Source organism: Phyllostomus discolor, chromosome 14, assembly GCF_004126475.2.
Source record: "Phyllostomus discolor isolate MPI-MPIP mPhyDis1 chromosome 14, mPhyDis1.pri.v3, whole genome shotgun sequence".
NCBI classification, from domain to species: domain Eukaryota; kingdom Metazoa; phylum Chordata; class Mammalia; order Chiroptera; family Phyllostomidae; genus Phyllostomus; species Phyllostomus discolor.
In genome coordinates, this window is record NC_040916.2 from 6,102,154 (window position 1) to 6,130,128 (window position 27,975).

The 27,975-nt window shown below is 40.7% G+C and overlaps 1 protein-coding gene and 1 pseudogene across 1 annotated transcript; both read left to right on the forward strand.

Moving 5' to 3' along the window:
- The first annotated feature begins 1,361 nt into the window (after nt 1-1,361).
- On the forward strand, nt 1,362-6,520 carry IL20 (interleukin 20). Its single transcript, XM_028530999.2, has 6 exons — nt 1,362-1,392; nt 3,622-3,809; nt 4,085-4,150; nt 4,267-4,419; nt 5,118-5,192; nt 6,210-6,520. The coding sequence occupies exons 2-6, from the start codon at nt 3,651-3,653 to the stop codon at nt 6,285-6,287; spliced, it is 531 nt and encodes a 176-aa protein (XP_028386800.1). The 5' UTR covers nt 1,362-1,392; nt 3,622-3,650; the 3' UTR covers nt 6,288-6,520.
- A 19,488-nt stretch (nt 6,521-26,008) lies between these two features.
- LOC114512104 lies at nt 26,009-27,523 on the forward strand (annotated as a pseudogene).
- The last annotated feature ends 452 nt before the right edge of the window (nt 27,524-27,975 follow it).

Here is a 27,975-nt window from a genome sequence, read left to right on the forward strand (position 1 = left end):
TAAGGTACAACTCATTGTAACGTAAAGCAAAGCAATTGTGTTCCCCTTGGCTAATGAAAAGGAAGCGACTTGGCACGGGCACTGCTGAAACTTCCTGAAAATCTTGATTTCAAATATCCTTGTCAGGTCATGTTCCTCAGCTTTACTTTAATCGTTTATAGCTGATCATCAGAAATTGTTTACTCAGCACCAATGATGAAAAAAAACAGGCATGAGTTCAACAGATATTTAGAGGAGATATTTATACATATTTTCAACATGCATCAAACATTACAATGAAAAGTTATGGTCTTCATTTCAAGGAACTTTAGGAGACCATTAGAAGACACTAAAAGGAGTGTTCTGATCCAAAGGTAGAGAAGCAAAGAATTATAGTGAGATTGAATGCAAGAACTGGAAAGGAATTCATAGGTTATTTCATGTATACAATTTTATAAAATATTTTATAAAATATAAAATATTGCCTTCATGTTACAAATATGTGAACTGCAATCCAAAAAAAATGAGCTGATATGTTAAAGTCATCCTGTAGACTATGGAATCCTGGGACTCAAATGTAGGACTTTAGCTGTAGGTATTGAGTAAGAAATAACTTGGAAAGGAATATATTATAATCTCTACCATCTTGATAATATTTACAGTGTTAAACATGACATGTAGTTCATCTCAGTGCTTTGATTTAATCTTGCCAAAATGTGGTCCTACCAGACTCCTTAGTACCTCTATAAAAAAAAATCTTTCAGTGTCCTCTGGGGGAAAAGGCTAAGGCCCACAAAACACAGGGCAACCTTAGACTCTCTCACATGCCAAAGAAAAATTTGCTATTGGGACTCAGAGCAGTGTGGGACTGGTGTGGTCTGGAGTAGTTCAAGAGTAAGGAATTGGGGCCCACTCTTTAATAACGAGTGGAGGGAAGGAAGGGTGGCCATTGTTGGAGTGACATGGTGGTAACAGCCAAAGCAAAGGAGAAGTGGCAGGAGAGAGCCCACTGTGTCTCAGGTTGGGGAGAAGACTGGTTATGGAGGATTGGCATTAAAGGAGGGGACAAAAACACCTACTGGAATGAATTCTCTTCCAGTTCTCTAATTCAGTGATCTTTTCTGTCCTAATTACCATTGGGAGGAAGCCAGAAAGAAAGCACATCTTTTATCCTACTATAACCAATAACCTCCTAAGAAGTGCTTCTTAGAAGTGTTGAGGTAATCCAGACACCAGTTAAACTGTCTTTGGATGGGAGGAAGTGCTGTGCACCAGAGAAATCCCAGGGGAGTTTCAGCCCTCACCTATGTGAGCTCACTTCCTTCATGTGTCACATATATAAATAAGCAGAAGCCTCTTAGCTTTGAAACAGACTCCTAGGATATCAGAAGCAACAGCCCTTCCTGAGCTCAGGTAAGAGAACTTTCCCTCTACCTACACTGTCTCCAGTTCTGGGGATCAGCCCAGTTCTCCCAATCATCTACCACGACGTGTTCAGGGTCACATCTAAAGGAGCTTTTCCCATTAGGAAAAAATATCCTACAGGGTAGGGAATTGTCATGTTTATCTTTGTACTTCAGTACCTAGTCCAATATTCAAGATAGTAGGTGCTTAATAAATGCTGACTAAATTGTTGAATTTATCATATATTTACTATACACCTACTACATTCAAGGCAAACTAACGTCATTCTTTATTTAAAATAAATTAATCACTCATTATGTGCTAGGTGTATAAATTATACTTAATTTTGTTTAAATGTCAAAACAAGTTCTGGGGTAAGTTTATCACCATTTTGGGGCTAAGACAAAAACCCAGAGAGATGAGTTGACTTGTCTAAGCTCCCAGAGATGCAGGGTGACTGACTAACTCATCCTGGTTTACCTGTGACTTCTGGTTTTAAAATGGAAAGTCCCGTGTCTCAGGAACACCCTAGGTCCTGGGCAAACTGGGACAACCTACATTGATGGGAACTTGTAGGAGCAGGGATATGAACCCAGTTCTTTTGTCTCCAAACACAGAGTTCTTTCTAATTCTTTTGGGCTTGGTTTGTTTATTCCTTTTGCCCACATTGGCAGTATCTCATGTGGACGTGAACATAAAATATACCTAGCACATTGCCTGGCAGGCAGGGGAGAGTCCAGTAAGTGGTGATGATTATCAGTGTTGTGCCCAGCCGTACTGGAGCCTCAGGTGAAAAAGGAAAGATGTACACTCCTAAACAGAAGTTTTTATGTATTTCATGTACGTTATTTTCCCCCAAACATTAAAGTAGTTGAAAAATATTGAAAAATATAAAAGTAGCTGTATTACAGCTCACAACATTGTTGTAAGTTTAAATACTTTATTTAAGCCCCATACAGAATTTATTATGATTTTACTTTCCTGGTGAAGACTCATCACTAATATTTTTATCATATAGTTCTGGGAAAAAATTAACCACTAAAGATACATAAAAACATATACAGTGTGTAACTAGATGGGAGTACTCATTTTCCTTTTGGTCTTGGGTTCCAGTACAGCTTAGCAAGGCACTGTCAGATTCTGTCCTTATTTAAAATATTGACATTTTGTTTATCATGATTTTTAAAATTAATTTTGATGTTGCATTAAAATATTATCTATGTTGACCACTGAGACACTGTGCCCCCTAAAATTTTGTGCCTGAAGGCAGTGCTCACTCTCCTTGCCTTAACCCCAGCCCGTTATTATTTCATCTTAAAACTCAGCGAAGACTATAAAGTGCCATCTTATGGACAAAGGCTCACCCCAAGAAGCAATGAGTTTTCCTCTGCCTTTCTTCTCTGTATTTGGTATCATTTGATCTTTAGTGGGATTTAAAGTGCCAGGAAACAGTGTGCTCTTGGATTCATCCCAGGTGTGCCTGACTGCAGTCTTCCTGCAGAGGGCACTGTGGAGTAGACACTGCGGTAGGGTGGAGAAGTCTTTGGTGAAATTGGGCTGATTGCCCATTTGATCTTGCCTTTCCCTGGCAGTGAGATTATTATGAAGTCATTGACTTTCTATTTGCCTTCTGGGTTGAGATAAATCGGCTCTCCCCAAATGAGTGATTTGATCTCAGACAAATGTCAAACAGAGCTAAGCTCCTCTGCCCTGAGGTGGCCATAAAATCCAATTTTTTCCAAGTGTTTCTGGTGGCTTGGCAACAGCTTCTGTGAGTTCTGTCTTCCCCCAGTTTCCCTGAGGGTCTAAAGGGATCAGAAGAGTGAGCTATACTGGCATCCTGGAAGGGAAGACGATGTACGTCAGTTCACAGAAACAAGTTTTAACATTTTCCCTGAGATGTCATCCTCTGTCTACGCACTGCTTGCTGCTCCAGGGCTTACCTGCTGGGCAATGATGATGGGGTTGGGATGGGGACAGAATAAAGGAGCAGGGACCTGTAGCACCAACTCACACTCAGATCCTGAGCAAGCAACGGAAGGCTCTTCTTTGGGGAGGCTCAGCATTTTTTCTCAGTAAGTTAGATGAATGCACCAGATTGTAGGAAGCCAGATAAAGCTATTAAGTTTCACCCTCATGAGACATCTGGGGGAGGCATGTCTCTGGTGACTGGATTGGCTTCTTAAGGCATGAGATGGGGGGAATCAGTAAGTCATGCTCTTTCCTTTGAATTCCTAGCTCCTGTGGTCTCCAGATTCTGTCACAAGATGAAAGGTTCTGGTCTCCTCCCCTGCCTTTTCTTGGCTGTGTTTTATCTCTTCTGGATGCCTTCTGCTGGGCTGAAGACACTGCATTTGGGAAGATGCGTGATCACCACAGACCTTCAGGAAATGCAAAATGGATTTTCTGAGATACGGAACAGTGTGGTATGTGGGGGAGGCAACTCCCAATTTTGTAGTTGCTTCTCCCCTTCTCTACTTATCTTCTTCTGTCTCTCTGCCTCACAAAAAGAGGCAGGCTGGCGACTCCTTACCAGAAAGATGCATTCCCAAGAAACATCTGTATTTCATGATGTAAAAGTGTTTTGGAAAGGGACACTGCTCACTGGGTCATGGCAAGGAGGGAATGAAAGGTCTTCATGTCTAAGTCCCTGGCAACCGTCAATGACCTGTCATTTCTTGCCTTGCTTTCTTCTGTTTAGCAAGCCAAAGATGAAATCATTGATCTCAGAATCTTGAGGAAGACCGAGTCTTTACAAGAGACGAAGGTATGTGTTTGGCTCATAGGAGTTCTGGGAGTAAATATGAACTAGGGGCAACTCTATCCCTCTGAGTCTAGTCCCCGGACACCTCCCCCCACCAATATGCCAATCTTTTTTTGTAGCCTGCAGATCAGTGCTGCCTCCTCCGCCATATACTGAGACTCTACCTGGACACGGTATTCAAAAACTATCTGACCTCTGACCACCATATCCTCCGAAAGATCAGCAGTCTTGCCAACTCTTTTCTTACCATCAAAAAGGACCTCCGACTCTGTGTGAGTAGGGGTCTAGAGTAAAAGGATTCATCTCAGCACACAGCTTTGGTGGCTTAGAAACTAAACTCTTTTTTTACTTCTATTTAATAGATGGAAAAAACTGAGTCCAAAAGTTCTAATAGTTTGTGTTAAGCCATATGACTAGGTAATAAGAACTCAGTTTTACTGACTTTTGGATATATGCTCCATGTAAAAAAATCTAAAGAACTATAAAATGCTAGATGTTTCATGTTAATGACAATTATCTCTTATTTATGGAATTAAGGTGAGGGATCCCATTGTGTCTGTACTAGTGCATACAGGGTCCAGGCAGCCAATCATCAGGCCATTGGATTCAGGCTCAAGATAGGGCCTAAGTAGTACTTATTAACTCAATTTTCTCTTTCATGGGGGCTCTCTGGGAGAGGGTAGACCACAGCTGACGTGGCTGGTACAGGCCAGATGGAATACTGTGGTCACAAACTCCTGTAGAGCTACCTGTTTCTAAAAAGAAGCAATGAACTCTGTAGTTGAGTCTAAAAAGCTGGCTTCCTCTTCTACAGATGATGAGGTTAATGATCCCAAATGCTGAGGCCTGAAAAGACTTTTCTGTAAGAATGAAGTATCTATACAAAGAGGAGAATTCTCATCTCTTTTATGTCAATGGCAGGAAATCAGAATATTTAATAAAACCTATCATTCTTTGGCATTCTTTTCAGCATGCCCATATGACATGCCCTTGTGGGGAGGAAGCAATGAAGAAGTACAGCCGAATTCTGCATCACTTCGAAGAGGTATATGCAATTTTGGCCTTGGTTGGGATGAATGTGTTTTTAGAACTGAGCTCATAGATGGGTGGGATGGGTATTCATACTGATAGGAATCCAGTAGCTCTCAGATTAATAGCCCTCTGAGGTCATGTGCACTATCTCTCTGCTTTACCCCAGAGAGACCCATCAGGCTCCAGAAGGGTGCTTTCTCTGGAACATGCTTTGAGAAATAAAAGGGAATGACAGTGATTCAAACAAGTCGCTCCAGAGACATATGATCTTCCTTCTGCACAAACAAGAGACTGTAGTTTTCTAATATTCACACACTCATACATACTCTCAAATACAGTCACTCACAAGTTCCCACAAGCCCATACCATGCTGTTTCTCACTTCAGTGACTTTGTAAATCTTCCAGGAAGGCCTGGAGTCCACTCCTCACTGACTAAGTCCATGCATCCTTTAAGACTCAGTCGAGGCATCACCTTCAAGAAGGTGCTGCAACTTCCATGAGTTTAGTGCCTCTACTGTTGTCCTGTGTCGACTCCATCACTTACTTACCACACTACATTTTGATTGCCTCTTTCTGCCTGTCTCCCTCACTAGACTGTTGTGTGATTCATCTCCAAATCCCAGCCCAGCCCAGTGCTTAGCACAATAAGCATGTGTTCAATTGAAGTATGAAGAGTAGGCAACTCCTGTGCACATGTGCACGTGCACACACACTCTCACACACATTCACATGCCTTTTCAAAAAACAGCCTCATTACTTTGATTTCTGTGATAGAAGGAGGCTTGGGTTGCAGTCTCAATTCTGCTACTCCCTAGGGCCTCAGTTTCTCTCTGTAAAGCCAGGGTGATTTTCCTTCCTCTTGTGAGATCTTGAGTTTCTTTCTGTATAACTTCTTTTCAGTTCCTCCATGTTGAGAAGAATGCTTTGCTTACAATCTGCAACAGAACTGGCAATGAAAGGAGAGGATTGACCTTGGGGTACATGCTGTCTCTTTGTGATTTACTCACCACATAAGTGTGTGTCTTTCAGCTTAAGCCTCATGAAGCAGTGGTGAAAGCTTTGGGAGAGCTAGACATTCTCCTGCAGTGGATGGAGAAGACAAGATAAGAGAGAAGCGACAACACTGCTGACAGTGTTCCTGGCTAAGAATCCCAGTCCTGAGTACTGTGGAGACGTGACCCCAGACCACTGTCTCCTTGTTATATTGTTTAGTGCTGGTCACTGTGTGTATTGTTTATTTAATATTTGTTTCCTTATTGTGGTTGTTTTCATGTGTTTCCTGTCTTAGTCTAAACCATGGTTTTATAAGATTTTGGTAATATCTTTTGTACTATTGGATATATTTATTAATGTATTTATTTATTTTTGCTATTTAACCTATTTATTTTTGTACTTGAACATGTCTTTTTTAAAAATTCATGGACTATATTTATAACCCGACTAGGGCATGTTATATATTTTCAAACAGTAAACAAACTCTAAATTCTAGCCAAGTGGCTGGGGAGGGGTATTCATTTTTATTAAATTAAGGACATACTGACTGCCACAATGATTTTATAAGCTGAAACAGTGGTTACTAAGTGGGGGTTGTGGAAGAAGTTCCAATGTGAAATTTGTCCTATGAATAAAGTTTTCTTTGCATAATATCTGTTTGGAGTTTTTAAAAAACAAAAACCAGGAACAGAAAAATGATGGGGTTGAGCTTGCATCTTAAATTATCTGAGGATCACTGGCTCCTTTGGGGAAGAAGGATGCAGGAGGGAACCTGAGCCTTCTCTCTCCTCATGAACACCTTCCCAGCTCTCTCTCAGTTTATTCACATCTCTGATCTTGTGGCCCTGCTTTCCACAAAAAGGGACTGTGATTAAGGGAGGGGGCTTTAGCCATCCTTGCTTTCACCTTATTGGCTTAAGCACTGTCCTCTCTGTACCTTGGGGTTTTTTTTTCTTCTCATACCAGATTACCATACTCTTGAGTCAGAGATCTTGATTGCAACACAAATTACAATGAGCAGGAGTCTCTATTTATAAGGGTTGAGAACACAGACGTGCAAAGTGTAGTTACTGAGCCTTGCCCAGAAAAGTGTATGAGCCCTCTTTTGAGGCCCTCCCACTTTGGATTTTGTCCACCCCTAGGATCTAGGTTGTTCCTGGATCAAGTCTTTGTCTTCATGGCCAATGATTAAGTCAGTGTTCTCTTTCCAGGCCCCTTTCATGTGGAGATGTTGAGCTTCCCTGGGCTGTAAGGAGCTGGAATTCTGCCCTGGGCTGCTTGCCTCCTTTCTCCCCGCCTCACTCTCAACAGTACCCTCAGCCTAACAGTTCAGTTTTCCCAATTTCAGAAACAGCAGACTAGTGCTCCTTCAGAGAGCTCTCCTTACTTACTGCCTCTGGTTTCTGCTCCCAGCCCTCAGCCTGCACCCTGGTTTGTTTCAATTACCTCACTGATTTTTTTCTCATTATACAATTAAGAACTACCTAATAGAAAAAAATCTTTAAAATAAAGAGAAATATAAGGAAGAAAATTAAAACCACCCAGTACTCCATCGCCCATAGATTAAACATTTAGTTGTCTTTTTATTTTTATTTTTTAAAAGATTTTATTTATTCATTTTTTGGAGAGGGGAAAGGGGAGAAAAGAAAGGGAAACATCAATGTGTTGTTGACTCTTATGCGCCCCCTACTGGGAACCTGGCCTGCAGCCCAGGCTTGTGCCCTAGACTGGGAATCCAGCCAGACCTTTGATTCGAAGGCTGGCACTCAACCACTGAGCCACACCAGCCAGGGCAACAGGTGCCTTTTTAAATATATGTAAATATGTAATATATAAATATATGTATATAAATATATAAACAAAAGTGTCTTTTTGAGTATATGTATACAAGTGTGTGTGTGTATGTGTATATATGATTCAAATCATGACTTTACCCTTATTACCTGAGTGGTTTGGGCTGTAAAACTTAACATTCTTAGAATTTAGTTTCTTCCTCTGGAAAACAGGATGATAATATCTACTTTTCAGGGAAGAGATGGTCTTTTGTGTTCCTCTGAAAACAAGGCAATATCTGCTTTCATGCTCCCCATTGTAATCACCCATTTCCTATGAGATTTTCACCCTATGTCACCTTTCTTCTATCAGAATCTCCAGTCACATGTCTCCTGGTTTTCTCTAACTAGTCCAACATGAACTTAGCTTCAACTGTCAAGGAAGAATTGAGAAGCCAACTTCATTAAACTCAGTATTAAACTTAGAACTGCCATCTCCAAGAGACATTGGCTGGCAATGAAGAGGCTTGTTTTACCTGCCAATGGTGTGAGTCTTCCAGATGGGTGTGTCTCACAGAGCTGAGGTTGTCTCCAGGGGTTGACTCACAGAGCTGAGGACAAAGCTCCTTCATTTGTTTTTCTGGGAAGCTTTTCTGCACCTTCTTAAAGTCTGGGCCATGGAAGGCGTGGACTTTTTGCAACTCTATTCCAACATTGATTTGTCACGTCTTTACCTCTTGGTTACCTCTTTGACTTTGTTATCTTTATTTTTCTCCCCTGAAGGACAGCATCCTCCTCCAAATCATTTGTCTTTTTTTCTGCTTGACTTACCATTGTACCAATGATGGGAAATTCAGCACTGGAGAGGTCAAGCCAGGTTAGGGGTTAAGGAAAATTCCATGAAGGTGCTATGAGGAACAGATCCTAAAGAATGGTTTACAATTGTCATTTCCAATTACAATAATTAAAATCATTAAGTACTAAGCATGTGTCAGGAACTGTGCTGGGAACTTCACATATATCTTAATTTTTAATACTTAAAACAGCCCTTTGAAGTAGAAGTATTATTACCAGTTTGCAAGTGATAACGTGCTCAGAGGTGGGAAGCAGTTTGTGCAAGGGCAGAACCAAGAGTTGAATGTGGACACTCCGACAGCACAGCCCTCTATGCTTTTCTACTCTTTCCTCTTTCCCAACAGTGGCATCTTGTGTTCAGAAGCACAGTAGGGAGGAAAAATGAGCTTTGGCTTAATAAAGACATAAGTGAAAATCTTGACCTTGGATAAGTGAGATAGCCATCCTTAGTTTGTTTATCTGCAAAGTGGGGATTTCCACACTGAGTTGAAGTGAGGACTAAATGAAATTGTTTCAGCTAACTTGTACAAACACTTGTTATGTATCAGGTAATGTTCTATGCATATTGCAAGTGTCCACTCATTTAATTTCACAAGAACCTGATGACATGTGTGCCATGGTCATTCCCATTTCACAGATGTGGAAACTGAAGACTAGAAAGTTAATGTATCTTGTTCAAGTTCACACAGCTAACAATAGTGGAGGCGAAATATGAATACAGTAGACAGACTGGAGAACTACGCATTTAACCACTTCACTTTGCTGGCTGGCTGGAATGCCCAGTACAGAGAAAGCATTTATCAAGAGAGTCTATGCCTATTGCAGCGGTTCTGCCTGGAGAAGAGAGGGATAAATCTTCCTGCCAAGCTGTGGCACTAAATATTAAATTAGTGGTGCACCTTATCTCTACAACATCTGTGTTTAACTTCATTTTCCTACAGTTTCCTCAACAAGCAGAATGTAAATTCCTTTGAAGATGACAAGATAAAAATGCTAAGCTTCTGGTTAATCTGTCACCTCTGGTTACTTTTATCTATTAGACCTTGGATAAGCCACTCTCTGGACCTCAGTTTTTGTTGAAAGATTGAATATACATATGGACAATGACTAGTCCGTGTATAAACATAGAACTCTGATCCACAGTCTGCAGCAACCAGCCCAGGAAACCAAACCATAAATTCTGTAGCAATTGGCCCCCAAAGGCCAGAAGTTGATAACTGACAGCCTCCCTAATTTTTGTCTCCACTTTCTACTTAGCATGAATAAGAGAAAGCCAAATATGCACCCCTAACCAATCACACAGAATAACTGGCTTCTTAGCTTACTGACAGCTCCCCCTGCCAACAGCCTCCAATCAAGGCATACCTGAATACTTCCTTTTTTTCTACTGTAAAGCTTTCTCATCCTTGCAGGCTATAGCAAGCTCTGAATAAATTGCCTTTACTTGTTCTCTTTTGGCCGGTCTTCATTTATTCCACATTGCATTTGTAAAATAGAAGAGCTGGAACAGAAGATTCTGAATTTTAGAAATGGGATTGCTACCAGGGTCTTGGGGGATCCAGTGTAGCTGTTGCTGCCTCCCATTGCCTGACAGGGTTTGCATGGTTCCTGTGTCACCAACATTGGACTCAGAATGTGAGATGAGCATGTCTGACTGGGTAGGCCTCAGTTATGCTCTGGATGCCAGGGAGGGACAAGTCTTCCCTCTGATGGGAGATGGGCTGCTTCTCAAAAGGAAGGGCATCTCCCAGACCTAGGAGTGAGATCCAAACGCATGGAGACTCAAAAGAACAAAAAAGTCTGCTATATCTTTCATTCTCACCATGGCTTTGGGGATGAAGAGCAAATGGACCATTCCTCTGCTGGACTTTTAAGTTCCTGGAGGACAGGACTTAGCTTTTAAGTCTACCCTATTTCAGCAAAATATAACCCCACACTGATAAGGTCTGAATTCAAAAGCAAGACAATAGAACGCATTTAAAAGAAAAAAAATTAAGAACTAAATGAAATTGCTTTTCTGCCTACGTGACCCAGAGCTAATTTTTTCATGAGTTGAGAGGCTTTGGTTTTTGCTAGAAAACAGACCGGGCCTTGCCAACAGGAAGCTGCAGAACAAATGGGGAGAGAATGACTGAATACAGCCACTCCCCTATTTCACTGGAAGGTTGGGAGGAGCCAAGGTGATACTCTCCAGATCAACGCAATTGTCAGGAGCACTGAGTCAATCCTTAACTGGAAGAGGGTAGGACTCAAAGGCCTAGGGGCAGGAAACTGTGAATTACAAAGAGAGTGCCAACACTTTTCAGTGTGAATTCCTTGGCTTTCTGAATGTCAGAAGGGGGAGAGCACATTCAGATCATTTTACTGGATAACTGGTGCTCAGAGAGGGAAAGTGATTTACCAGAGTTTACGTAGTGAGTGATGGCAGAGTTGGCATTAAAGCTCAGGTTCCGACAGAGAGAAAACTAAGATGGCTGACTAGGTAAAAATGGCTCACCTCCTCACACAACCACATCAAAATTACAACTAAACTACAGAACAACCATCATTCAGAACCACCGGAAACTGAGCTGAATGAAACTCCTCCAATTAAAGAATTAAAGAAGAAATCATGTTGAGACTGGTAGGATGTGCAGAGATGAGGAACGGGCTGGCTCCAGATACATGTGTGGCATATAAAAATAAGGAGGGGTATCTTGGGAGCAAGGGGTCCCAGACCCACACCAGGCCCCACAGCCAAGGGTTCGAGTGCCAGGAAGATAAGTCCCCACAACTTCTGGGTATAAATACCAGCAGCGGCTGAGGTTGTGGAACACAGAAACTGATGGATTCCCAGTCTGTCCCTCTTCTTAAAGGGCCTATGCACAGACTTACTCAAACTCACTTCCTCTGAGCTCCAGCACTGGGGCAGCAGCTTGAAAGGCACCAGAGGCATACAGGGAGAAACTGAAGTATCCAGCATCAGGGCAAGAGCTATGGGGCAGCTTTTTCCCAAACAGAAGGACTGGCAGAGGCCATCATTCCTTTTCTGAGCCCTTTCTCCACAGAGCTGGCAGGCAGGTGCCATATCTGAGACTCCATCAACTTGCCTCACACTGTTTGCCCTACCCTCCAACCCCTATGATTCCCTGAGACTCTCCTGAGCGAAACTTTGGTCCCACTCAAGCTCTATCCAGTGACTTTTCCATATGAATGGTTTGTCTTGGCTCGGACTTAGGTTTTCCTACATCCTCTCAAACAAACAGCACCTGTCCTTAGGAAGCCCCATACCTCTTGCTAAATGGTCCCAGTCCTGGCATTAGCAGCTGCTGGTCTTGGTTCATAGTCTGGTCTTGCTTGGACATTTCCAAGCCCAGCACAAGTAGTAGCCATCTGCAGATTGCTTTGTAGCTTATGCTGGGTAGCCCTGGGCAGAACACAGGTAATGGCTGACCTTGGTCTGTACCTCTAGAGAGATGCCATAGACAGTGCACACAGTGGATAGCTACAGACCGTGTGGGAGCACCACCAACCAACCACATCCACAAGCAACACACTCAAGGGATAAACTCAGCAGGTACCAGAGCCCTGCTGAAGTAAGTCCTGCTTTGTGGAGGGGGCCCCTGCACTGCTGATCCTCCATTGTGGTTGGAGGTTGGTGGTCAGTGGTCACAGCCAGGTCAGTGGTCACAGCCAGTCCTTGCAGCTGATTGGCCTGGGTAAAATGCTCCCATTGACTTGCCAACAGCAATCAGGTTCAACTACAAGAAGGGAGTATACACAGTCCATATGCTGGGCTCACCTCCAGTACCCAGCTTGGGTAATAGGGGATGCTGTGTCAAGGGACTCTATAGGAAAGCTAGTATATAAGGCCACTCTATCAAGCCAGGGAGTCATAGAAACTCTACCTAATACACCGAAACAATCACAGGGAAGCTGCCAAAATGAGGAGGCAAAGAAACATGGCCAAAATGAAAAAACAAAACAAAACTGTAGAAAAAGAACTAAACAAAATGGAAATGAGCAATCTGCTAGATGCTGAGTTTAAAACATTTGTTATAAGGATGCTAAGTAAACTTAGCAGAAGAGCGGATGAACTCAGAGAGAGCTCCAACAGCATTTAAAACAGACATGGAAACCATAAAAAAAGAACCAGTCCAAAATGAAGATTACACTAACTAAAACAAAGAACAATTTAAAGGAGACCTGGCTGGCATAGCTCAGTGGCTTGAGCGCGGCCTGTGAACCAAAGTGTCGCCGGTTCGATTCCCAGTCAGGCCACATACCTGGGTTGCAGGCCACGGCCCCCAGCATCCACACATTGAGGTTTCTCTCTCTCTCTCTCTCTTTCTCCCTCCCTTCCCTCTCTAAAAATAAATAAATAAAATCTTTAAAAAAATAATTGAATTTAAAAAAAGAACAATTTAAAGGGAATAAACAGTGTATGAAGCCAAGATTCAAATCAGTGATTTGAAATATAAGGAAGCAAAAAACACCCAACCAGAACAATAAGAAGAAAAAAGAATCCAAGAAAATGAGGATTGTGTAAGGAAACTCTGGGACAATTTCAAGCATACCAATATTCACACCATTGGGGTGCTGAGAGGAGAAGAAAGAAAGCAAGAAATTGAAAACCTATTTGAAAAAATAATGACAGAAAAAGTCCCTAATTTGAAGGAAATAGACATGCAAGTCCAGAAAGCACACAGAGTCCCAAAGAAGATCAGTGCAAAGAGGCCCATGCCAAGACACATCCTAATTAAATGCCAAAGGTTAAATACAAAGAGAGAATCTTAAAAGCAGCAAGAGAAAAGAAAGTTAGTCACCTACAAGAGAGCTCTATAAGACTATCAGCTGATTTCTTAAAAGAAATTTGCATGCTAGAAGGGAATGGCAAGAAATATTCAAAGTGATGAAAAGCAAGGACCTACAACCAAGATTGTTCTACCTAGAAAGGATATCATTTAGAATCGAAGGATCGATAAAGGGCTTCTCAGATAGGAAAAAGCTAAAGGAGTTCATCATCACCAAACCAGTATTATATGAAACGTTAAAGGGTCTTCTTTAAGGAGAAGATAAACTATGAACAATAAAATGGTAATAAATACATACTATCAATAATTAAATCTAAAAAACAAAATAAATAAACAAACAGAACAGAAACAGAACTATAGATACAGAGCTCATATTGATGGTTGCCAGATGAGATGGAGGCTGGGGGATAGGTGAAAAGGTGAAAGGATTAAGAAGTACAAATCAGGGACTTCTGGCCAAGATGGACGTGTAGGTAGATACCCTTTGCCTCCTTGCACAACCAAAAGAAGGATAACAACAAATTTGAAAACAAAAAGTAACTAGAACTGTCAGAAAATCAAACTGTATGGAAGTCCAACAACCAAGGAGTTAAAGAAGAAACATTCATCCAGACCAGTAGGAGGGGCAGAGATGGGCAGCCAGGATGTAGAGCACTTGTGTCAAGATGGCAGCTGGAGGACCAGGTGGGCAAGGTGGCAGCTAGTAGAGTGGGCAGTTCCACATTTGCATGTGGATCAACTGGGAGGAACAACTAGGGAGTGAGACAGATCACACAATCCAGGGCTTCAGCGTGAGGAAATAAAACCTCCAAATCTCTGACAGAAAAAACTTGTGGGGGCTGATGTAGCAGGAGAGTTCAGCCTCTGTCCCAGGTGGACAGCAGCTGCCTCAGCCTCACAGGAAAGTTCATTGGAGAGACCCACAGGGTCCTAGAACATACACAAAACCACCCACTTGAGAATCAGCACCAGAAGGGCCCAATTTGCTTGTGGGTAGTGGAGGAAGTGGCTGAACACTGACTGAGAGCTGAGCAAGCAGCATTGTTCCCTCTTGGACCCCTCCCCCACATACAGCACCACAACTCAGCAACATGGGTTGCCCCACCCTGGTGAATACATAAGGCTCCACCCCTTACTACATAACAGGTGTGCCAAGACCAGAAAATATGGCCCAAATGAAAGAACAGATCAAAGCTTCAGAAAAATACAACTAAGTGATGAAGAGATAGCCAACCTATCAGATGCAGAGGTCAAAACACTGGAAATCAGGATGCTTCCAGAAATTATTGAATATGGTTGAAAAATAGAGGGAAAGGTGAAGCCTATGAAAAGTGAAATAAAGGAAAATGTACAGGGAACCAACAGAGAAGGGAAGGAAACTGGGACTCAAATCAACGGTTTGGAGCAGAAGGAAGAAATAAACATTCAACCAGAACAAAATGAAGAAACAAGAATTTGAGAAAATGAGGAGAGGCTTAGGAGCCATTGGGACAACTTTAAATGTCCCAACATCCAAATCATAGGAGTGCTAGAAGGAGAAGAGGAAGAGCAAGAAATTGAAAACATAATGAAGGAGAACTTCCCTAATCCAGCAAAGGGAATATACTTCCGGGAAATCCAGGAAACTCGGAGAATCCCAAAGAATTTGGACTCAAGGAAGCACACACCAAGGCACATCATAATTACACTACCCAAGATGAAAGACAAGGAGAAAATCTTAAAAGCAGCAAGAGAAAAGGAGATAGTTACCTACAAAGGAGTTCCCATAAGACTATCAGCTGATTTCTCAAAATAAACCTTGCAGGCAAGAAGTGGCTGGAAAGAAGTATTCCAAGTCATGAAGGGCAAGCATATGAACCTACATTCAAGATTACTCTATCCAGCAATGCTATCATTTAGAATGGAAGGGCAGATAAAGTGCTTCCCAGATAAGGTAAAGTTAAAGGAGTTCATGATCACCCAGCCCTTATTATGTAAAATGTTAAAAGGACTTATCTAAGAAAAAGAAGATCAAAAGTATGAACAGTAAAATGACAACAATCTCACAACTATCAACAACTGACCCTAAAAAAACAAAAACAAAAAAACTAAGCGAACAACTAGAACAGGGACAGATTCACAGAAATAGAGATCACATGGAGGGTTATCAGTGGGGAGAGGGAGTGGGGAGATTGGGGAAAAAGGTACAATAAGAAGCATACATGTAGGTACAAAATAGACAGGGGCAGGTTAAAAATAGTATGGGAAATGGAGAAGCCAAAGAACTTAGATGTGTGACCCATGGACATGAATGAATGGTGGGATAGGGGTACAGGATGGAGGGGAATAAAAGGGAGAAAAAATGGGACAAAAGTAATAGCATGATCGATAAAATATATTGTAAAAGAGAATAAAGAAAGATTAAAAAAGAAGAGCAAATCAGTTGTTAAAGAATAGTCATTGGGATGTAAAGGACAGCATAGGGAATACAGTAGTCAAAGAATATATTTCTTTGACCTATGGACAAGAGTGTGGGGATTGCCTGAGGGAGTGGGGATGGTCTGGGTAGAGGGGGACAAGGGAGGAAAAATAGAAACAACTGTAATAGTATTAACAATAAAATATAATTTTAAAAACTCCTAGGTTCTTGTACTTCTAGGATCTTTAAACACCAATTCAAGTCAAGAAGAAACAAAAATTTTCCAGATTAGAAATGAAGAAGTAAAACTGCCATTATTCATAGATGACATGTTCAGTTAGGTAGAATGTCTGATGGAATTCACAAAACCTACTAGAACTAATAAGAAAGATCTGTTTGGTAGAAGAATATAAGATTGATATACAAAGATCAATTGTATTTCCATGTACCAGCTAAACAGAATTAAAAATTTAATAAGTTATGCTATTTCCAATAGCATCAAATTTTTTAAATACTTGGGCATAAATTAAGGACAAAAGTGTAAAAGATCTCTCCACATTAGAAACTGCAAACGATTGCTGGGAGAAATGCAAGATGATCTGAATAATGAGGGGCTATACCATATTCATGGGTTACAAGTCTCAGTGTTATTAAGATGTCAGTTACCTCAAAATTGATGATAAATTCAATGCAATCATAATAAAAATTACAGCACAGCAACCTTATTAAAGATAGAAATTGAGAAATTCACTTTAAAATGCAACAGACCTAAAATAGTCAAAATAGCTTTGAAAAAGAACCACATTGGAGGATTAATATTATGTGATTTCAAGATTTATATAAAACCATGGCAATAAAGACAGTGTGATATTGGTAGAAAAATTGACAAACAAATCAGTGGAACGTAAAATATCCAGAAAAAATTCCCCACATATATTGGCAATTGATTTTTGATAAAGGTGCAAATGGGATTCAGTTAAGATAGAATAATCTTTTCAAGAAATATTGTTAAAATAATTAGATATCATTTGAAAAAATGTGAACTTGAAGCTGTACCTTATTCCATATATAAAAATTAACTCAAAATGGATCAGTGGTTCTAAATGTACAATCTACCGCTATAAATCTTCTTAAAGGTAACCTGAACAAAAGATTTGTGACTTTGAGTTAGTGAAATAATTCTTAGATATGACACCAAATGCAGAGTCCATAAAAGAAATGAATTGATAATTTGGACTTCATTAAAGTTAAAAACTTCCACTCTTCAAAAGACACTTGCTCTTGAAAAGATAAACCATAGTCTAGGAGTAAATATTTGTATATCCTCTCTGTATATGATAAGGAGCTAGAGTCCAGAAAATATAATAAATATTCACAACTCACCCTGGCCGGTGTGGCACAGTTGGTTGGAGGATTGTCCCATAACCAGAATGTTGTGGGTTCAATTCCTGGTCAGGGCACATACCTAGGTTTCTGGTTTGAACCCCAGTCTAGGCCAGGGTCCTCATGACTACTGGTCCAGACATGTATGATCCTGGGTCCAGGCTTATATGAGAAGGCAACTAATCAGTGCTTCTCTGTCTCCCTTCCTCTCTCTCTAAAAGCAATGAAAAAAAAAAACTGTCCTCAAGTGAGGATAAAAAGAAATAAAAAAGAATACTGAGAACTCAATTATAAGAAAATGACCCAATTAAAAAAGTAAGCAAAGGTTTGGACACCTTGGACACCAAGGTGTCTTGTTTTGCCACCAAGACAGATGGCAAAAAAGAAAAACAGCACACGAAAAGATGCTCAACATCATTTGTCGTTATGTAAATGCAAATTAAAACCACAATGAGATAGCACAGCATACCTATTAGAATGTCTAAAATTAAAAAGACTAACCATATTAATTGTTCAGTTCAACAACTGATATGGGGAGGGTGTGGAGGAACTGAAACTGTAGCTTACTGTTGTTAGGAATGTAAAATGATACAACACTTTAAAAACAGTTTGGCAGTTTCTTAAAAATTAGACAAACATCTATTGTATGACCCAGCCATTCCACTGCTAAGTTTATCTAAGAGAAAAAAAAGCATGTGTTGATACAAAGACTTGTCTGTGAATGCCCATGGAAGCTTCATTTGTTTTTATAGAAGACAATTTGAAACAACCTAAATGCCCACCAATAGATGGTTTAGAAAAACCTGTGGTAGATGTGTTCATTATCTTGATGGTGGTGATAGTTTTACAGAGGTATAAATACACCAAAACTTACCAAATTGTACATTTTATGTACGTGCAGTTCATTGCATGACAATTATATATCAGTAAAGTTGTTAAAAAAAGAGTTCTATTCCAGGCAAATTTTCTTCCTAGGCATTGTGGAGGTTCCAGACATATATAAAGAGAATGGAGTTGGTAGGGGAAGTCACTATCCATCAATACCATCACTGTCCAGAAGGTATCCAGCCATGTAATATGAAACATAGAGACATCTGTTGAAGATACAAGGTATAAGAAACATTGTACATAAGACAAAGACGCCTCAGTCTCCTTCAAAGAGGGCACCTTGGGACCTCCCACAGTTCTCCCGATTACCATCAGCTGCCCCATCGTATTTTTCTGAATCTCATCAATGACCTAAGATCTCTTCCCTTTCAAAGGTGATTTTAGTTTTGGGAAAAGCTAGAAGTCTCAGGGTGCCAAATCTAGGTTGCAGGTGGGCTGAGTCACCTTGGTGATTTGATGTTTCATCAAAAAGCTGCACAATACATGATGCATGAGTAGGCACATTGTTGTGATAAAGCCTTCAATCACCAGTTGCCCATAGCTGTGGCCTTCTGAATCATCCAAATAGTTTCCATGGAGGAATGTTCAAACTTAATGCAAAATTTGATACAGATTTGTTGCTCTGCTTGCTCAGTCATTTCAAATGTGATGGCCACCCAGTACACGTGCTCACTCAACAGCATCTACCACCCCCACTGACTAGTACAGTGAAGTCATCACTGTTCACATATATGCATTTCAATCCACTCTCCTTGGCTTCCAGGTTACACCAATGTAGCACAAACTGTTCTCATTATATTAACAATGGCTGAATCACATATAAGCCCCGATGTGCTTAGGGGAAGACATCCATGTGAGGAGGCCAGGGAAATCTTTCTGAAGGAGGGATCCTTGGGTTAGACCTTGAAGGATGAGTAAGGACCTCAGCAGGTGACATGAGAAAACAAAGGACCCTGAAGTCTTGCTACCCTAGGAAAGTGATTTGATTTTGTGTAAACATCACTATTCCCTGTCTCATGTATAGCATATAGCAGTTCCAAACAACTTTATTTAACCTACCTCTTTTACTTTTTTATGTCCTACCTCCTATCAAAGTGATATGGAGTGGCTTATAAAGATACATGAAATACAACAAGATTTAAGGACAGTAGATGAAACCCTTGGAACAAAGACAATACCCTGAGGTTGAACTAAGATTGTTCCACAAAGGACAGATCATGAGGTTCTGAACTGAAAGTTGTTAGACGGATCAAAATTTGGCTCAGAGCTTTACAGAGTCTGGAACAAAGAGGGGAATGTGATTTCTACCAAACTCACTCAGCACTTTGTTTGGGCTGCCTCACCCAGCCCTCACAGACCCCACACAGTGGGTGTGCCTCTCCCACCTGTGGCAGAGTGAAGGGATTGTTCTGCAGCTGTTGGAGAGCAGGTGAATAATATGGAGAAGGATCCCCCCTCTTCATCTCAGCTCCCTAGAGGAGGAAACAGCTACTGGCTTTTAACTTCTCACTGAAAAGAATTCAAGAAAAGTTGGAAAAATCAGAAAATATGAAAAAAACTGTTTGAAGGCATTCGAAAAATAACAAGGCAGACATAATTACAGGGCTGAAGTCTGGGAGCTGGAATCTAGAGAAGTGAACCCAGCTTTGAGGACAGCTTTTCCCTGAGGAAAGTTATCCAAAATCAGAAAAGTCGATAAAAGGTTGGGAGACTGAGAAGATGTACAGAACTTCCCACAGACTTACAGGATCAGAGTAACAACAATCAGTGTTCAGAGCCTGCTGAAGAGGGTCCCTAGTAACCTCCCTGACAAGCTTCAGGCTGAAATCCCAAAGTGCTACACCCTGGTAGTCACGGTCATCCTTAAATAGACCAACCTGAACAGGGACAGAAAACCAGCTCTGAATCGTTTCTGTCTATGATTGGACTAAAGTAATCTGCAATTACCAATCCCCTACTCTCTTTCCAGGAGTAAATATAACTCCACCTCAGAGGAAGATAATATTTTAAGCTTGAAATTGTCTTTATAAGTTTTCAAATACAATGTCTAGAAATGTTTGGAATAGGCAAGTGCATGGGGTCAGAAAGTAAACTAGTAGTTTCTGGGGGCTAAGGGCACAGAAGAATTGGGGAGTGACTGCTAATAAGTATGAGGTTTTGGAGGGTGATGAAAATGTTCCAAAGTTAGAGAATGGTGTTAGTTGCAAAACTCTCTGAATATACCAGAAATCACTGAATTGTCCCCTTTAAAAAGGTAAATTTTATGGCATGTGAATCATGTCTTAATAAAGCTATTATTTTAGAAATGAAGATGAAATAAAAATTTTTCAGATCAATAAATTTTAGGGGAAAGTGGAAATAGTTATTTAAGACATAATGATTTGAGAACAAAATGATTTGGCTTGTCAGGAAATGATTTTGTTCTCATTAATTTTCATTGTTATTATTTAATCCAGAGTTGTCTCAATGAATTCTGATCCTGAAGTTTTCACATCATATTCTCATGTGACTTCTTTTGAGGCCTGAGTATTATCATTTTAAAGCAACTTCACAGGCTCCCTAAACAGACTGATAAAAACTGGGATTGGCCACTAAATTCTGCTTTCTACACAGAGGACTATAATCAACACTTAATCAGATATTTTCTCAAAAGGAAGATCATGTAATTAAAGCATAAAAAGTTGTGTGCAGCCATCTCAAGCTTTTTGAATTAGTAAAAGGTATTAAGTGTGTCATGGTGCTATCTATATAAGATATTAGTAATATTTTATTTTATTTTTTAAAATATTTTATTTATTTATTTTTAGAGAGGGAAGGGAAGGGGAGAGGGTGGGGAGAGAGAGAGAGAGAAACATCAATGTGCTGTTGCTGGGGGCCGTGGCCTGCAACCTAGGCATGTGCCCTGACTGGGAATCGAACCAGCCATGCCTGGATCGCAGCCTACGCTCAATCCACTGAGCTATGCCAGCCAGGGCAGTAATATTTTCATAATAGCTAATTCTCATGCTTACTAATGTGTCAAGGTCTCTTCTTGTGATTTGCATGCATTTTCTCATTTAATCTTCACAAATACTTATGAGGTGGCTAGTGTTGTTCTTCTCATTTTACAGAAGACTGACACCTAGAGGAATCCAGCAACTTACCCAAGGTCAAAGTTGCAGAGTCAGGACTCCATGCCTGCACATTTGCAACCCCCTGTGCTGCTCCTACACACCCAGGTTGGGAGTTGTAGACCTGGGATCAAGTCTAGATAGTTCTATGAGCTCAGGCAAATCTCTAAACTTCTCTTCACCTTGGTTTTCTAGTCCATAAAACAGATATATGCAATCTGCTCTATCTGTATCACAGAGTTTTTGTGGTATCAAATTGTGGAGGTACTTTGTAAAGTACTATACTACAATCTGGCTCTTGGACTAGAACTGAGACCACCCCTAATTGCTCAACCCCCATAAAATGATGAGTACCAGTCCCATGCTACCACAAAGTGCCCAAAAACAACAACCACTTTCAAGGTATGTGGGCATCCTAGGTCCAAGAAGTGCCCTTCAGTATAAACTGGGAAAGCTGTTTCACTGAATACTGTAATCCTTTGGGCCCAAACACCTTATAAGGGGCGAATGTGACCTTTTAACATCTTTTGGTTGCAGCAAGTTGGCACTGAGAACTTGATGAGGAGATCCCCATTCTCACCACCACTGGGACAGCAGCTGGAGCTGGCAACAGCAGGCTCACTAGCCCTGACGGCAGAGGTCAGTTCATGGACACACCAATAGAAATACTCCTTTGGGGATTCTCAAAAACACTTGAGGGAGTGAACTCCCCAAGCACCTAATCTGTTTACGTGAGCAGATGGGGCCACAGAATTTTGAGATTTTTAATTTTTAATTTGTAGTCACAGGCTACTAAAACCTGGACATTCATGTTATACTATTCCAGGTTATTATTATTGTTATTTTATTGTGGGAAAGCAGAATTTACTCAACAGGATTGAGTGATTGGATCGACTTTCTTATGGGGCCATTTCTCTAGCCTGGGAAAAGGGGTGGTGACTTTTCCAGGCAGAAAATATTCCACAGTGGGAAACATCGTCTCTTTCATGAGCAAAGAGGACATTTTCCAGAGCCTAAGTGGAGAGAGCTCTGTCATGTCCACTGTTGCTGCAAGCAATTTCTACTTTTCATCAGTCTTTTGACTTTTGAAGATTCCCTGGATCTGATCATTCACCTGTGGCTAAAGCCTGGAGATAAGGAGCCAAAACAAACAAACAAACAAACAAACAAACAAACAAACAAAGATTTTGGTTGAACTACCCAAGTCATTTGGCATTTCAAGCGTCATGTGTAAGCCTTATTAGGAACAAATCTCCAGTCCTCATTTTCTGAGGCAAAGTCAGAACTGCCAGGTCCTAACCTGCTTTTTTTTTGCCAATTTGGTACCAATTTGAATATTGATACTAAGTGAGTATGTGTGGTGGAGTGCATATGTGTGAGTATGTGTGGTTGTTGGCTTGTTCGAAAGGTTTACTGCCACCCACTAGTAGAAGGATCCTTTCCATCCCTCCTGCCAAGAACACAAAACACTCTCCAGAAGATAGGGTTTCATTCTCCCACCCATCCTTCATTCTGGAGCTGTTGTCCCATTATGTGACTCCTGGGTGACTATGCTGCCAGTTGCTGGATCCCAAGGTGGTTGGCTTCTTGCCATAACCTGATGCCATCCTGCTGAATGCATTGTTCTCATTGTGCTCAAGGAGAAAGCAGTGCTTTCCATCAAAGAAGGATTTTGAGAATCTCTGTGATTAGAATGAGTTTTCTAAGTAGCATATAGAATTACAGTTTTGCTTATGGAAGAGTCTGAATTCATTTTCAGAGGTTTGAAAGGAATTTTGAAGGGATTTAAATCCCTTCCCCCCTAACATTCCTTATGTATTAGTCAGGTTAGGTTAAGTTATGCTGCAGCAAAAAACAATACCTTGATCTCTCTCAGTGGTTTATTACCACAGAAGTTATCTCTCACTTATTTCATATGTCCAGTACATGTCAGCATGGGGGCTCTGCTCATCCTGGATACTCAGAAACCCAGCCTGATGGAAATGCTTCCAACCTGTACTCCTGCTATCTCAACACCAACAGGATGTGAGAATATGGCTTTAAATTCTTCCACCTTTAATGACACATGTTTCTTTCACTTATATTTCACTTGTAAAAATAGTCATGTGGCCATACCTCACTTCAATGAAGCAAGGAAGTGCATTTTTCCTGTGTTCCATGAAGAAGGAAACTGTGAAGGTGAGGAGCAGCTGGGATGTTCACCATACCTTTAAAGGGAAATCCAACCTACAATACAATGCTTTTAGAAGTTGAGAATTCTTTCTTCATGTGGTGACAATAACCCAAAATGCAGATTTCAAATCATCTGTATACTTTTTAAATTGTGTATCTTATCGTTCATTTATTCAGCAACTTACTCTGTTGGGATGAGCAGTGTTAAGAAAAGAGAAGTACATAAGATCTATTCCTTTGCCCTCCCATGACCTTACTCTAGGGGAGAGTGGGGGAGAGAGAGAAGAAAAGGAAGAGGAAGAGGAAGAGGAAGAAGAAGAAGAAGAAGAAGAAGAAGAAATAGAGGGGAGGAGAGGAGGCGAAAAGAGGAGAGGTGGGGTGGGGTGGGGTAGGGTGAGGTGAGGAAAGGAGGAAAAGGAAGAGATGAGATGATGAGATTCAGAGCAACAAAAGAAGTTCACATTGCTGTGGTATTCAGAGGTGACAGAAATTCATTTCAACTTTTGGAACAACTTCAAGGAAAAGACATTAAAGAAGAGTAAAGTTTTAAATTATATATGATTGATTATGCTATTATAGTTGTCCTGAGCTTTCCCCCTTTGCCCCCTCTACCCACCCCCCCAACTCCCTCAGGCAATGTCCCCACCATTGTTCATGCCCATGGGGAAAAACAGTAAAAATGTTAATGAAAATCTCTCCCTCTCTCTCTGTAGGTGTTTACTGAATTTTTTAATGCCAATCATACAAAATAGCTTAAAGATTAAAACAAAATTCTACCCAGTCTGTAATCTTACCCTTTCAGAGTAAGTATCCTCAACAGGCTCTGTGTGTGAGTACACGCACAATTTTATGTGTATGTGTATATATATACATATATATTTGTATACACATACATGCATGTGCATATATGTGTACACATGTGCACGTATACACATGCCCACACATATATACATGCAATCTGCTTTTGACAGTCAACAATGTATCATGACCATCTTTCTACATCAAGGCAATAAGTGGCGGTGACGATGTCCCAGATTCTGTGAACAGAGGAGAGGAGGCACAAGGCGGAGATGAGCAGCTCCGTCTGGCTGGGAGCACGATGTGTAGAGGTATGGGGGGACATACAGCTGGGGAGGTCTCAGAACATGTGCACTTCCAGGTCAGAGAATTTCAGTGATTTTCAGTGGGCAATGGTAAAACTAATGATTTATTTAAATTAAAAATAATTTTTTAAACATTTGCACTTGTCCTTAAACTTTTTTAATCTTGGAAAATATAAATAAGCTATTAGAGAAGGAAAATTCCCATAACCTCACCACTCAAAGGTATTTATATTTCTAGATCACTTTCAATACATATGCCCATTTAATTTTTTTATAAAAATGAGATTATATTTCACATGTCATTCTGTTATCTGGTTTTTAACCCTAAAATGTTATATGAGCTTTTTTAAGAATGTAAATATAAATTATTTTTAGTGGCTGAATAGCAAGCATTCCATTACATGAACTTTTACCCATAGAAATAACCAGCTGAAAATCACACAAAAGTAAGATGAATTTAACTTATCCTCCACTTTAAATGTACTCCATTTACCTGGTTTGGAAACTAAGAACTGATTTGAGAGCAACCACATTTACTGGACATCAGGTAGGTCTTTGGCTCTGTGCTAGGTGCTGCAGGGAGGCCAGAAAGGCAGAAGAAGAGCAATGGATGAGGGGTAAGAGGGAGGACTTTCCTTATGAGAAACCAGAGATGATTGGCATTTGGAAGCTTCTTCTGTTTTAAAGAGGGATCAGTCTGGAGAGAGTCTACAAGACTTTTCCTTTCCTTCCTTTCTTCCTTCCTTTAAGAAAAACATCATTAAGTAAACAAAAACAGATCAAAAACAATTAAGTGAAAGAACAATCAGTGGTTGTCCATCTTCCAGCAGCTTCCAGAACCTCTTCTTGGTCCCCTTCAGGAGTTGTATGGCCATAGAATCTGTGGAGGTCACAACGGTCTCCAGCAGTACCCTCTCTTTGTTTTTGCTCATAAACTCCTGCTCAGGCTTCCTGCCTCAGATCAAAAGTCACCTCCACTGGAACTCTTCTCCACCCCTTCTAGCACTGTTCCAAGACTGTGGGCAACTCCGTCTCACCTTGATGTTTTCGTAGGCTCCATCCTTCTGTTAATGGCCCTCAGACAATGTGGCAACATGTCTGCTTGCAAGACTCATTACTCAGCACTGCTTGCACTGACTCATTAGAGCCTAAGGATTGTCTAGTTCATTTTTAACAGCTTTATTGAAATATAATATACACACCACAGAGTTCACCTGCTTAAAGTGTACAGTCAGTGGTGTTTAGTATATTCACAGACTGCATCCCCATTGTCTAATTTTAGAACATTTTCTTGGTGTTCCGCCCGGGTTCCTCCCAAGCTCTCCGCCAATGGACTCGTCAGGGAGACAAATATAGCTATAAATTCAGTACGTGCACATTGAAGCAAGTTAAAGGATTTAATATGAAGCACAGGAGTAGCTAGTGCCAAATGGCAAGTAATAGCTGGTAACATTTAGTGAGTGGGACAGCATTTCCTTCTCCCACCGCAGCTGAGATGGCAGACAGTAGTGAAATTCAGTATGAAATGGAATACACCAAAGGTATTAGCGGATTAAAGGTAGCCCCATCAAATGCTGACCTGGAACAAGAATTCCAAGAAGGAGTCCCAAATGCTAGTATGATTATGCAGGCTCCAGAGAGGACTGTTGTAGCAGGAAATAATGAAGACATTCCATTTTCAAGACCAGCAGATCTTGGCCTCATTCAATCAACTTCCTTTAAACCTCTGGCTCTAAAAACACTGCCTCATGTCTTATGTAAGTGAAAGACCACTACTAGATATTCTGAATTTAGGAAGACCTCCTCCAACCTTTCACAATGAAGAAATCTATGCAGTTGGCATCCTAAAACAAACAAACAAACAAACAAAAATGAAAAACAATCTATGAGTGAAAATGTTGTTTGCCAAAATGGACAGCTGGTCAGAACGGACTGCACACCTGTGTTGCGTGGAGGGTCCCCTGCCGTCACTTGTAATCCTCATCGTGAAAATGTCATGTCTGTCATTTCTAATATAGATGCAACAGTTGAAGGAACTTCAGCTGACATGACGGTTGGAGCTGCAGCTTCATTAAGATGACAGATAAGTAAATTTTTATTTACTTCCACATTTCCAACATTAATACTCCTGAAGTCATGGTCTGGTGTCAAAATTGATCGAACAAGCCACAGCATGTTTCAGGATCACCTTCGTTAAAATCATTTCTAACATTTTCACCAGTTACAAAAAAGCATATTCTTTACCCCTTAAAGAAACTTTGTACTCATGAGCAGTCACTCTCATTTCAGCCACCCACCCAGCCCCTACCTAACTCCAAGCCCTAGGCAACCACTACTCTATTTTGTGTTTCTGTAGATTGGTATTTTTTGGACCTTTTACATACACATTTTCATATTAATTCATTTTCTTCATAGCCTCTTCTGACACTCAGTGTGCGCTTAGCAAATATTTGCTCAGTAAATAAATAAATGGATGCAAGATTGAAAAGTTGCACAGGGAAAAGAATACTATGCTAAAAACCAAAACACCTGTACGCTAGTTCTGATTCTATCATTTATTTATGTGACCTAGGAAAAATTATCAGATTTTTCTGACTCTCTGCTTTCTAATAGACAAAGAAATAATATCTGAAAGGGTTATGGTGAATATCAAGTTGGAAAATTCACTGAGAAGTGTTTCGTATACTTGAGCATGCTGTAGAGATGTAAGAATAATTTGTGTTTAGTTTTACTTTCATCCTTTGAAATATCTGTAGTAAATCATTTAATGGGCCCGTGACGGAGGAGAAAGAGGAATGGCAGCATGTGAGTCTAAGGGGCCAACCAGTGGACATCACCTCTCATCTCTGCTCCTGGCAGTTAATAGTGGCAGCTAATACAGGGGAAAGGGTTGACCAAATGCCCAGGTACCCCACATCTATTACTGTATGACTTTTCAGCCAACAGAAAGATAAAAATCTTTTTAGAGTGAAAAGCAAAGTCAACTCAATGGGAGAAATTGATGGTGTAATTTTCTTTTATCTCTTGACTCTCAGGAAATCCTAATTAATAATCGCATCACTCTCTCCTGCATGGCATTCCCATCAATCAGATGCAAGAGCGAGCACCCCCTGGAAGTGGAGAGGGAGCCTTCTCCATTGTGTAGGTTCCTTTTTCTCTATAGGTTTAGGGGAGTCTGTAGAGGATGTGGGGTGGGAGTAGATTCCCTTCTCAAGTGCAAAGATCCAGCTCTGCGGATAGATACACACGACAGAGGTGGCATGAGATTATCAGAATAAAAGCCCTAAAGTCTAATAAGGTGCATTTTGGAAAAGAAAGTGGCCTTGTA

Coding starts and splice junctions, on each gene's coding strand:
- IL20 (XM_028530999.2), top strand. CDS start 3,651: ATGAAAGGTTCTGGTCTCCTCCCCTGCCTTTTCTTGGCTGTGTTTTAT. Junction 4,420..5,117: donor AAAAGGACCTCCGACTCTGT/GTGAGTAGGGGT, acceptor CATTCTTTTCAG/CATGCCCATATGACATGCCC. Junction 5,193..6,209: donor TTCTGCATCACTTCGAAGAG/GTATATGCAATT, acceptor TGTGTCTTTCAG/CTTAAGCCTCATGAAGCAGT.